This window comes from Lichenostomus cassidix, chromosome 26, assembly GCF_008360975.1.
Source record: "Lichenostomus cassidix isolate B80296 chromosome 26, HeHo_3.0, whole genome shotgun sequence".
Classification (NCBI taxonomy): domain Eukaryota; kingdom Metazoa; phylum Chordata; class Aves; order Passeriformes; family Meliphagidae; genus Lichenostomus; species Lichenostomus cassidix.
In genome coordinates, this window is record NC_139506.1 from 968,092 (window position 1) to 981,067 (window position 12,976).

General features: G+C 46.4%; 1 protein-coding gene across 1 annotated transcript in view; it reads right to left on the reverse strand.

Annotated features, from left to right (window-relative positions):
* Positions 1 to 10,576, reverse strand: part of LZTR1 (leucine zipper like post translational regulator 1) — a 34,285-nt gene extending 23,709 nt beyond the window's left edge. The window contains exons 1-9 of the mRNA XM_085083118.1: positions 10,358 to 10,576; positions 10,223 to 10,285; positions 9,998 to 10,054; positions 9,308 to 9,387; positions 8,850 to 8,958; positions 7,131 to 7,214; positions 5,635 to 5,692; positions 4,907 to 5,046; positions 4,536 to 4,737 (exon numbers count right to left, since the gene is read on the reverse strand). Coding sequence (XP_084939244.1) covers positions 4,536 to 4,737; positions 4,907 to 5,046; positions 5,635 to 5,692; positions 7,131 to 7,214; positions 8,850 to 8,958; positions 9,308 to 9,387; positions 9,998 to 10,054; positions 10,223 to 10,285; positions 10,358 to 10,533 — 969 coding nt within the window. The 5' untranslated portion in view covers positions 10,534 to 10,576. The remainder of the gene's footprint in view (positions 1 to 4,535; positions 4,738 to 4,906; positions 5,047 to 5,634; positions 5,693 to 7,130; positions 7,215 to 8,849; positions 8,959 to 9,307; positions 9,388 to 9,997; positions 10,055 to 10,222; positions 10,286 to 10,357) is intronic.
* Positions 10,577 to 12,976: the final 2,400 nt, after the last annotated feature.

Below are 12,976 nucleotides of genomic sequence, written 5' to 3' on the forward strand. Positions count from 1 at the left end.
TATGAACATAGAACTGACAGTCAGAAATGGAGCTGTGCAACAGTGTTAGCTACAGTTACTCCGATACCCAGATTCTTATAAATACAAACATTTTCAAGATGTCTCTCTCTAGCTCACTGAGCACAGACCTGCAAAGGGCACTGGTATGAAGTGCCTACATTTTTAAAAAAGTTTTTTTAGAAAGGATGCAAGCATGAACACTACATATTATTTATAAACATCAAAAGTATCAGTCTTCACTTTGGATTGTGAAATGATCAGTTTTATCTCTCCCAGCAGAACACGATACCTTGACAACTACCCTGCTGACCTGTGAAGCAGCTCTTGTTAGGGGGCTCACTGCAGGAATTCAGGGCATTGTGTACACAGTAACGTTTCTCTTGCCTGAAGATACCTCCAGGGGTGTAACTGATCTCTGCACAGGGAGAGTGGGACAGACTCATCCACAGGATGACTAAATCCGTTTAATCTTCCTCAGCTGCCCACAAACCACGTCACTGTAATCCATCTGAAAACCTCCAAAACTGAGCCTCCAAGTAAGCCCAAGAAGGTTACCAGCACATTAACCTCCCTTTTGGCTTATTAAAAGAAAAATTAGGAGCTCTGAAAATTAGAAATTTTTATTGCTCTTGACTTTGAAAGGCCTAATTGTGAGACTGAAATGTTTCCCAGAAGTTTTAGAGATTTTCCTCATAACTCGAAGGGAGATGGATGACTCGCCGGTCTCTGTAGCCACAGAGATGATGGGAGCTGTAAGGAGAATTTTCTTTCTCCTGACATAACACCCTGCCTCTATGAGGCAGTGGCTGCTCCAAATATCACCTTGGATTCTGTGGGTCTGTGTCCACAACTGGCTGTGCTCCCTGTCAGACCTGCAGCTCCTGTCATTCCGTGCAGAACACTCCTCTCTGCAGCACAAGCCATGACTGCCGCATGCTCATGTGTATCTGTCAACTGTGCAACATGGGGCAGGTTTCCTCTTACTGCCTGTGGATTTCTTATGCTGCTCCAAACTGCTTCAGAAGGTAAAGGATATTTTGAATTCAATAGAAAAACTCGAGGCAAACAAAAATTTTATTTCTTGTTTTTGAAATCCTCCAGTAGCTCTGTATAAAGAAAATCCATCACCCCAGGAAGATTTGGCAGTGTTATGCAGGGAGGCAAGGACTCAGACAAGACATTCCTGTGGCTGCCTTAGAAAAGTAGAACCCCCAGTTGTGAAGATCATCTAACAGTGAAGATGGGGAATAGCTGTGTGCTCTGTACAATATATATGTACATGTATTATACATAGGTCTGAGGAGCTACAGACTGCAATTGTGTACCTTAAGCAAGGATGTCTTGCTATGCCTTTTGGAGACATCCTAAGATATAAAATGGCAGCTCCTGGTTTATTTTTGAAGTACTGACCTGCTCCATCTCAGTTTGCTCCCTTCTACTCATTAAGCCATTTCCCATCCTCTATCCTACAGCGAGGCACTACCAAGAATTCTGTGTACCCTGGGCAAAGAACTAAAACAGGTCCTTGCCAGACCTGTTCCCAGCTTTGCTCTACCTGGGAACAGGTAAAAAATGCCAGACTGTCTCAGGGCACCTGCAGCACCTGACACATGACTGCTGTCTGCTCAAGAAGTGCCTCTAGGACCTTCCTGAAACTCACCCCATTTTGCTGTGATTAATGCCCAAATTGTGCCACCTTTCCCAGGTAACTGCCTCAAGATTCTTCAGCCTTGTGTGACTTGTCACCTTTCATGCTGCCCATAACTGGGTAACAGAGGATACGCAGCTTCCACCTGACAGCCTATTCCTGCTGCTGGCATGAATAGGTCTGAAAAGTCCACATCACTCCCTGGTCACCCTGAAAAGCTCCTCAGGGCTAGCTAAGTTCAGAGAACAGGACTGGAATGGCAGTAATCACTCTCCTTCAGCATAAGAAATCTCTTCCGTAATCTCTTTTGCAAAGCACTGTAAAAATCACCACTGAATTAATAGCTCAGTCAGCACCAAACCTTCTTATTTTGGACTCCAGAGGCTTTTCCCATTTCATGCTAAACGTCCAAAAGAAGAAAGAATTAAGGATATGCATCACATGACCATAAGTAAGAAAGTAACCCTGCTATAGTGCAGTTTAGTGAAGTTGTAATGCAGCATTTCTAAGATTGTATCACATAATACAGTCCAAGCAGAATGTAAACTCTACAATCCATCAATTGGAAAGAAAACAAAAACAACTCTAAAAGTCAAGGTAGGTCATTCTGCTGCACAATAACAGAGGTCACTATCACTTCACACACAGCAAAAACCCTCAAGTACTGAGATGTGGGAGTTTGGGTGGAAGCTGACAGAAGGTTGCAAGTATCGAGATTTTTAGATATCAGTTAATGGGAGACAGTTTATGGGAAGTTAAGCTAAACCACCCCTGGCAGGGGCAGGAGACTGATTGAGGCAAAACTGTGTGATAGTTGATTAGCAGGGGTGGTTGGGAATGATGAAGGCTATCATCTCTGACATTAAGACCAAGTTCTTGTAACGGCTAAAGTTATACTTTGTCACAGTATAAAACCATGATGTTTCTGTTCAATAAATGGAACTTTGCATGAACCAGGCTGAGTCCCCAAGTACAACGCTGACACTGAGACAGCACTCCACTTACCGACTTCTATTTTGTTTCAAAGTAACATGAAAAATTTTGTTCACAAAGATGGATAAGAAAGGAAAATCCAAGTTCAGACTGTCCAAGGAACAGGATGGTATTAGAGATTCATTGTTACCTTTAGAAGTCTTTGCCAAAAGCTCATAGAAACTTTAGGAAAATGATTCTGTGAAATTAGCCAGTCATGACTCCAGAAGACACAAAATAATTTAAAACTTACTTAAAACATCAAAAGTTTTTCAGGTTTTGCAGTAATCAGTCTTTTAGGAAAAATTCCTACCACATGTTTGAACAGCACTTCAGTTTCACCTCCCATTTCTACCAAATCAGTCTCTAGAAGCTGTACCAGAGAAAGAAACAAATACAAAATACAATGCAAGCAATTAACAGACCTCTGTCTGGGGTTACAGATAGATGAAGAAACCCGAAGTGAAATTTAGCAGGGGATAACTTAGGGAATAATGCTGCCAGGAGCAGTTCTACTCCTGGAAGCAATAAGCAATCATGTCCCAAAGAACCAATGCCTGCTGAAGCCTCACGCATCAAATGGTAATACTGGCAGGAACAGAAGAGGATCTACAGTTCTGAAGGCAACTGTGGCTTTAGAAAGTTGAAGAAGCAGCTTTATTAATTTCGTAAGACAATAAATCAGCTTTGTAAAGCATTAAATAGGCTAGTGTGAAATACTTTGGTCAAATAACAGCTCCCAACAAGGCCCATGTGCATGGTTAATTATGAGCAGTGTGTGCTGGGACTCTCCTGCTCATCTAACGCTGTGATGTGTCTCTGCAAACACAACAGCACAGCACTTAGGGGGTGAGCCCTGTCACACCTGTGCTGGCTAAATCAGTAACTCTGCACCTGATCCCAATTCTTGCAACACTCAGCTCTCTGATGTGTAACCTCAGGCTGTGCAGTTCTGTGCACAGAGCAGCTCACACCCTAAACCTACTGCGACATCAGCTGCACAAGCCACCTTAACGTGGCTTAAGGTAAAATCCATTCACATTAACAAACACAGTGAGTGCTGCTGTTCCAAAGCCAGGAACCACACACATTGGTATGGGCTCCAGGGAACAACTGCTTGTGCATTCGGGGATGAAATCATCCTCGCTTAGTGAAACGTGACCTGAAATGTGCACTGAAACCAGGAGAGCCCTCAGCACTTCCACCTGGAATACCAGTTGATCCCAGACAGGATGTGTGAGTGTGTCATGAGAAAAAACTGACATTTTATCACACCACCACTGCCTTGCAATGAGTAGCGAGTAGCAAAAGAAACAAATTAATATGTTTATCACTTTTTAAAAAATATTGTCTCATTTGGGGTGTTTTCTCGGCCCTTGGTGGTCTACAGCCTTTTGATGTCCATGTAAAAACCAGACATTTTGAAATTTATATCTCTTATCAGTGCAATTATGTTAAAATAGCCCTTTCTGAGCCTCTATATTACTACTTTCCAGCCACACCTCTATGCATACTCAAAATCGTAAGATTTTACACACATGTGCATTACAGTGACAAATCAAACCTTGTCTAGTTTTGAATTCTGCTTCAAGAGCATCACACAACCAACCAAAGAACCACTGGTACACACTGAATTCATTGTTCAGCTTTTGACTGAACTGATGATAGACTTGTAACTCGTATCAGAGTGTTTCATGGTATTTCTTTAAGAAGTGCTAAGCAAAGATTTAGATGTGTCAACACTGACTAATTTTTAAGGACTGCCGCCCACAGTACTTGAGCTGATTAGCCATCATTGGGAAGGAGCTGTTACTATTTAGCTAAAAGTCAATGTTCTTGTCAAAACGTGTCCACGGCAAAAATGAGTCAAGAAAGATGGAGCACAAAAGGCAAAAGTATAAACTGAAGGTTTTACCTCACTGTCTGGGCTGGGCTGGATGACCTCCCAGGTCTGGGAGTCCACGTCGTAGCAGTGGAGCTCGTTGGGCAGCGTGTTGTCTGCAGCTCCCCCAAAGACGTAGAGGTGCCTGTCGAAGGCCACCATGGTGTGCCCATAGCGCCGCTGGGGAGGGGGTGGCGATCCTCGCAGCAGGTGCTCCGTGGGGATCCGTGTCCAGCTGCGACAGGAAACAAGCTGTTCTTTTACAATTTTAAAAATTTTTCCAACTCTATCCTTTTTCACCAGGAGATGCAGCATTCTTCCTCAACACCCTTAAGTATTATATTTCTCAACTCAAGCAGTCAAGGATTATGTGGATTTTGCACAACTTAACTGCCTACACTTACATCTTTTCCTTGAATTCAAACTGGAAGAGATTATTGGTAATCTTTGCTCCGCTCTGGCCCGAGAAAACAAACATCTTGTCTTTGCAAACTGCCACGGGAAAATTACAGCAGGAAGGAGGAATTTCACCACTTTGTTCAATCTGAAAGGTAATTAAGTTCAAAATCAGAAATGCATTGTTACAGTGCAAAACTCCACATGCTGAGAACACTGCAGGACCATGTAACACAGGGGCAGCCGGAGCAAGCACATAGCATGGGCCCTGTAAAGCTGGTCACAGGTGATCAACTCCTGCTGTGCTTACATCTCTGCACAGACAGGTTTTCCCTGGATAAAAAGGTTGGGAGGCCACATTTTTATAGCTCCTGATACTGTAAGGATCAGGACTTTGGTCAGCTGATCAGCAAAGCTCTCAGTCTGTGGCAGTAGTCAGAGTGGGAATGCAGCGGTCAGAGTGGGAATGCAGTCCTTTCCACAGAGCGCACACCAAAATCCCCATGGGAAGTCCAGATTCAGTTCACAGATTCACAAGCAAAAAAATCCCCCTTTCATACATACTTGGTTTTCCAAATACTCAAATCAAATCAAATTTGAACTGTTTGTTTCATTGTGGGTCAAAAACACATTTTGGAGAGAGAGCAGTGCAGTCTAGCATGGGAAATTTTAAATAATGGTGCATGAAAACAAAAGAAGAGAATTCTATGTGTTAGCTGAAATTAAAGCTTCTTACCTCTTCCCAGCATGTCAGCTCTCTGTCCTGCAGGCCTATTGTCCACATGTCATTTAATCTGTGCCATAACACAAAAAATGCTTGATTTGAAACAGTTCATTTTTTGTAATGGTGGTGAAAGGACAGAAATCCTACATCATCAACATTTCTTCTGCACAGGAAGAATCTCCTACTTCCACTGACAGAAAAACAGCTATTAGAATCCTTTTGTCCTATACCTGAATTTTACAGCCCCACCCCAGCTTGCTTCAGCATCTTTCTAGTTACAAGTACGCTGCAGTTAACAGCTACATACAGCAACTCAGCCTGGAGCTTAAGGATTTGAGCTATTTAATCTTCAGGATTTTTACAGAAATACCCCTTATTAGCCTGCTCCTTCTGCTCATCCTGGTTAACTACTGAGACTGACCACAACAATCATTTACATGGCTGAATCCTTCCTTAAATACACAAAGGAGGATGAAGCAGGTAACCAGACTGTGCTGTTCCCAGAACAAGTTACTCACAGTAACTACAGATGTTTCCTTTGTTCAAATCTGCCTGGAGGCTCAAGTTCCATAAAAAGACATTTTTTAACGTGATTAGACATATTTAACATAAATTAGACAGCTCCTCTCACCCCCTCCTTCCTTACAGCTATCCAAGGCCCTGAGGGACTCCCTAAGCTGGTACTGAACAATCCCATAGAGTCATGCATCTTATTCCTCCTCCAGAAATAACAAAGACATCCCATCTGTTTTCCCAATTATCAGCAGTTCTCCTGGAGACTTTGTGGGGCTGGACACTTTTCTGCAGATTCTCCTCAGAAGAGGAGGCAACCCAGCTCCTCATCTGTGAAAATTTCTGTGTGTTCTCACGATGCAAATATTGTACATCAACATAAATTAGTCAAGTTCATCATGACAGAAAAAAAAAGCCATGTCCAGAATTGACTCCTCCCTGACAGACCAACAGCAAATGCGAGGAGCTACTGTGGGACAAAGCACCAGGCTCTCTCTAACATCCCAGCACCACTCATTTCCAGTCTTTCCCCATAAAAAATCCCACCTCCCTTCAACCTAAGTAGTACGTATTTCCAGAGATTTCTGAGAAAAAACTGACATGTTGCTCTTAGTTCTGTCAGATGACTTCACAGCAAATCCAGACTTTGCTCTTTAAGTCTTCAGCAACATCAGCCGGCCTGTGCCAGGGACCTTTTCAGAAATGTGCATTTGCCAAATTTCAAAGATCATTTTGCATCCTTACAACTGAGCAGGCTGTCAAATCACACAGCCACCACCACTCTGCATACCCAGATCTTTAGGTTTTCAGCGCATACTTATCTGAACATGAACTGGTGAATTACAAAAGTGCAATGCTCAACAACAGACTGGGTTTTCAAAGCTCCGGTTGAGTGCTTAAATCCCTTGGGATATGGAAATGTCTCTACAGACATGGAAACTGAGGGGCTGGGATTTCACAAAAACAGTCAGGGAGAGAGTGATATCACCCCATACCGTGCATTGCCATCGTATCCAGCAAAGATCCACAGCTTGTCACTGTACACTGTTGCACCATGAGCTGACCTGGCCACCGGCAACCTGCCGGGGAGAAAATATGGACAATAATCTTTGCAGCTGCAGAGGGGCTGTAGAAGGATCTAAGAGCTGAAACGCACATGTAAGAAGAAGAAAGTTCCCTACACAAAATTGCTTCTGCCATGCACCTTCCAAATACTAATTGAACCTCTGAAGGTACATGTTAGTTTTGTACTCTGCTGCCTTCAATGGTGAGAAATCACCTTAACACAGACAAGAAAAAATAAAGAAAAAAATCAAAACTAATTCATTGCCAGGACTCAAATACTCTTAGAGCATTTTATGGAAAGTAGTTAAATAATGGGAAAATTCATACCATCATTAGTAGTGCAAGGTGGCAATCAGCTCTTGCTATGAACATCCCACACATATTGCCACGGACTAAGCAGGTGAAACTCGGAAATGAGACCATGACAGAGCTCAGGATACTCGTTTGTGATCATTCAGGGTTGTTCCCAAAATGTAGTGCCCACAATGAAAGATCAAACCTATGATTTCTCTTCCACAATCTCTGTTGTTTTAACTAAAGCAGCCAGGCTGAACAAACCTGTGATGCCACAAGGCATCTGTTGGCTTGTCTGAGGTCATTGTGCCGCCTGAACACTGTAACTCTGGGGAACGACAAGCAAAATGTGAGTGTGTAAACTAAGTAAGAATTACTCTCCAAAATGTCCCAAGTTACTAGAATTAACCAGAAAGAGAAATTACTAATATGGTCTATGTTCTAAAATATAATGTGCTCATCAGAGGTGAGCAACAGTAACACAAGAATGGATTGGACATTCCTCATCCTTCTCCAAAAATCACAGTAACAAATGTTCCCTTCCCTCTCTCCACTGGAATCAGCATTTCAGAAACTTCAACTACGTACAGGACTGTGGGTAAAGACACTACAGGGAGTGGTAAACACAGAACTATAAAATGTTTGGGGCAGAAAGGAAGCTTAAAGCACATCCAGTGCCATACCTGCAATGGGCAGGGACATTTTCCACTACCCCAGGTTGCTCCAAGCACCATCCAGCCTGGCTTTGGACACTTCAGGGATCCAGCGGCAGCCACAGCTTCTCTGAGCAACCTGTGCCTGGGCCTTCCCACCCTCACAGCGAGGAATTCCTTCCCAATATCCCATCTAACCCTGCCCTCTGGCAATATGAGGCTATTCCTCTTTATCCGGTCACTCCAGACCTTTGTGGAAAACACTAAGTAGTTGGATCACAGTCAGTGTCAGGAATAGCATTCTGAAATGTGCAGAGTCAACCTCAGGAAGTAATATGTTAATTATTTTGATTTTCCTTTGAACACTGAATCTCAGGAGCCCGTGTTCATGAGGGATCAAAAAATTCCAAGCTATCCTTGAAACAGTTCAGAAAAAACCCCAACTTCTTTGCTCCCATTTCTTCTATCATGGACCTGAAATATGAAGAGGGGACTTTGGACAAATTTCCATTATAGTGCACACTGGAATGGAGGCCTTCCAAAAAAAACTCCTCTAGAACCAAAAAACTTTGGGAAAACAGAGCAGCAATCACCATGCAGCCCTAACATCAGCATGGGTAACTAGGTCTGACTGTGCCATGTGAAATGATGCCAAGCTACCCTCAGTCCCCTGAAGCGTGAGGCAATGACACCAGCTCTTACCTTCCCTCAGTCTTCCACTCTGTCCACTGCCCGGTTGCAAACTTATACTCAAAGAGGTCATTTTTATTCTTCAGGTTGGAATTGGAATAGATATCTCCAGTATAACCACCTGGACAACAAGAATTCCATTAGACTCCCAGACAGTGGAACACACACACTCCCAGGCATTGCATCAGGAGAAACTACAGACTGCATAAAGTATTGGCTAATGGACTTCTACAGAAGGAGACTTCTCCTCCACCCCTTCTCCTGAAGAATCACTATGGTAATGAGCTTCAAGTATTTAAACAAAACAGCAAAATATTTCCAAGCTGAAGTTGAAATCACAGTCAGGCATGAAATATACTGGATTTCCTACTGAACAAGATCTTTGACACTTCCTAAAGACCCCTCATTACTTTTTCAAACCAGTTCAGCAGCACATCTACCACTGCCAGCGCAACCTGCTGCTGCCTTACCAAACACAAACATGCTGCTCCCGTAGACCACGGCGGAGTGGTGGTACCTTGGTGCCGGCGGCGTCCCCATGGTGAAAGCCCTGCACGAGTTACAACAGCAGCAGTCAAACACCCTGGTTGTGCTTTGGGCACTCAAATCTACTGGGCACACTCAGAAAGGAAACAATGGTTCAAATCTAACTCAGCTGTTAGAGTTTCACTGGTTTTGGATTCTTGATTGCACTAAGATTTCATGAAACAGAGATATAGAATAAATGGTTACAAACATGCTGCTGCTGAAATCTATTTGGCAGAGCTGAAAACTGAGGCACAGATGAGGTAAGACAGACTGCCTAGTGCAGAGCAAAGGAGCCAAGAAAGGTGTGAGCTCCCCTTGGCACCTTCCCTGGCCCGAGGGGTGCAGCACACCCTGTCCCTCTGCTCTCCCACAGGCTGCCAGGAACACAGGTGACCCTGGTCCTGTCCCTCGCTGTGCTGTCCAGCCTTCCTTCGGGCAGGATCAATAATCCCCAACGACTCAGCACACAGCAGGCAGGCAGGGAGCAGCTGTGACAGCACTGGGTGGAGGTGTCACTTGCCCTCGGCTACTCGGGTAGACACACAAACTTTTACACCCGGCCCGAGGTGCTGAAGGAAGATGCGGTGTGTCCCTGCTAGCGCCCACGGACGGCGAGAGGCCGCGCTGCCCACCTGCACCACGAGCAGTCCTTCACGTCGAAGCGCAGCAGGTCGTTCAGCATCGTCTTTCTGCGGAGAGGGACGGAAGAGGCGGCTGAGCCGGGCCGGGGGTCGGAGAGGGGCGGCCAGGGACCCTGAGCCCTGCTCCCCTCACACCCATCTCCCCTCACACCCATCACACCCTAACCATCTCCCCTCAGCCCCGGCCCTGCTTCTCCCGTTCCCAGGTCCCCTTACCCGTTGTCCCCGCCGAACACGTAGATCGCATCCCGGTAAGCCACCACGGTGTGTTTGCTGCGCCTGCGGGCGGCACGGACAGGTCAGCGGCGCAGGGAACCCCCCTCCCACTATCCCGTCCGCTCCCCAGCTCACCGGGCCCCCACGAACTCATCGCAGGGCGGGAGGCGGCGCCAGCGGTGCACGGTCTCGAAGGGCCCGAAGTTGAGGGTGAGGTATTCGACGCTGTCCGAGCAGCTGTGGTCGAAGTCCACACTCGGGGCCACCTTCGAACGCCCCGCGCCGCCCGCCGGGGCCGCGGCCGCCGCCATGGCCCCCGCCTGCCTCGCCTACAGCTCCCGGCGTGCCCCGCGCGCCAGCCTTCCGGCGCGCCTGCGGCCTCGCCCCAGACCACAACTCCCGACATGCCCCGCGCCCAGGGAGTCGGCCTGGCGACTGCCAGCCCCTGTACTACAGCCCCCAGCATGCACCGCTCAAGACGGAGCCGAAAGGCACTGCGGAGCGCGAGCTGCCGCGTTCGAGGCCGGGGCGGGGCCGGGCCGAGCAGGTACCGGGGCTGCCCCGATAAAAACGGCATTGATAGGGAAAGCCAGGCGGGATTCTGCATTACAAGAGTTTATTTGTTAAAACAAAAAAACCCAGCCCCCCAAAAAGAACAGTACTCATGAACAGGCTTAAAGTCTCATTCCAGGGTCCGAGCTGGGCGGTTCGCTGGTTAAACACCGTCCGTGGGGTCGGAGCTTCGTGCTACTGCCCGGAGAAGACTCAAAGAGCAAACACGGAGCCCTGAACACGATATGTGTGTCAGGCACCAACGCAGCAGCGGCACATGCCCTTGGCTGTGCAGTCGCCCACAGCTCACCCTTTGCTTTTCCTTAGTTTATGTTTCCTAACCTGGTGTCAGTCTCCTCTATGACTATTAGTTTAGTTTTCTTGCAAGAGCAGACAACACAAGTGGTGCTGCACCTCAAAACCAGACCTCAGATGCTGCTTCACACAGTCCAGCAGTTTCCATCCTGAGCAATCGCTGTTACTGGTCAGAGGTTTTTCAGCACTATTCCTGCAGCGAACACAATCCTCGTAAAAAGCACATCATGAAGCCTGCAGAGGACAGTGGAAAAGCAGAAAAGCAACGAAAATTTGCATGAGCACCAGCACGACTTTTCTGAGGTCCCTCCAACCATCTCCCTCATGCACTCTCACATCCTATCCAGCCTCTTCCTAGGGATTATTTGAGTCAGAGTATTTCTCGCCAAGCCCACCCTGCACAGGGTGAGGTTGCCGGCAATAGTTGCTGCACAACCACGCTGTCCCTGTGCCAGTCCTGCCTCTGCAGAGCTGGTGCCAAGCTTCAGCTGCCATGCAGCAGCACCATGCCCGGCCAGCTCAGGCTACACCAGAGCAAGAGGGAGAGTGCAGAGCACTAGTTCAGCTGAGAGGAACAACCTTTCTACTTCTCAAGCAATCTGTAAGTGACCCAGTGCCGTTCCCTGTCCAACTGTGCTATGGGAAACTAATTTAGGTGCCTCTTTACATGTAGAGACAGTGCCACTTATCCCCCCATCCTTTCCTTTTCACACTCCTGGAAAAACCACTGATAGCCGCAAATCAAAGCAGCTTTTACCCAAAACACTGATGAGCTCCAGCAGGAACATGACACTGACCCACCCACCTTTGGGAACTTAAAATCACACAGACACCCTTAGATGTCTCAGCTCAGTGTCAGTACTAATGTCAGCCTCATTTTTCATAGTGTTTAAATCCATTCTCTGACCTGGCTAAAGCCCCCCTGAGGCACAGGACACCAGCTCCAGCTTCCACTGCAGAACACACAAACCCCACCAGCAGCTCTGTGAGCCCAGGCTAACCAGCCTTCAATGTGCTGTTTACTCCTGACACCCAGAACACACCTCCATGCTTCCAGATGTTTGGCATTCACTTCCCTCCAAGCATGGATGGCTGGGTTTGAGCCTTTGCTGCTGACATATGGGGCAAAAAATGCTGGTCCTGCCTCTTCCCAGACCTGGAACAGGTTCCTCTGAGGACATTCCTGACTCTTCCTGAACAGCCATGGGGACACACCACTGCAGACGTCAGCTTCTTGGTGGGCTTTCAAGACTGCACAGTTCAGTTTAACTTGTTGGCCCTTTCAGTGAAAGCTGAGAAACAAAGGCCTCAGAGACAAAACTGCTACTGGACTGTATGACACTAGAGTCAGGGCACCCAGTTTAATTAGATATTCTTACAGACCACAGGATCCACAGGGAAGAAAGACACTGAGACCCGATGGCATGAGAAGAGCTTGTACCTTATTAGACACATAAAAATCAGGCTTCAAACTCTGCTTCTCCATAGAGGTAGTTAGGCACACAAAATATTGAGAACTTGAGGACGGCTCAGAGGAGTCTGCAGGGGGTGGGGGTTTCCCCCTACCTCTGCCCATTCTCCAACACGAGATCAGTGAGACATGGAAGGACTCCAGGTTACGGAGGTTTTGATACAACATTGAAGCAAATTATTCCACAAAGGAACAGCAAGTGCCTTTCTTCAAAGGAAACTCTATAATGGCTCAGCTTGTTGCTTTACACACAGCACAAGACTCCCTTTCTGTCCAGGTGATTCCCATGAAACACCCAAACATCCTCCAGCAGCACATAGAGAACGTGTCCTAAGGAGAAACATGTCTTTAAAAAGTGACTTCAGGAAACAAGTGCAAGTTCCTTTTAAATCTGTTTTATAAGAAGGATACCAATG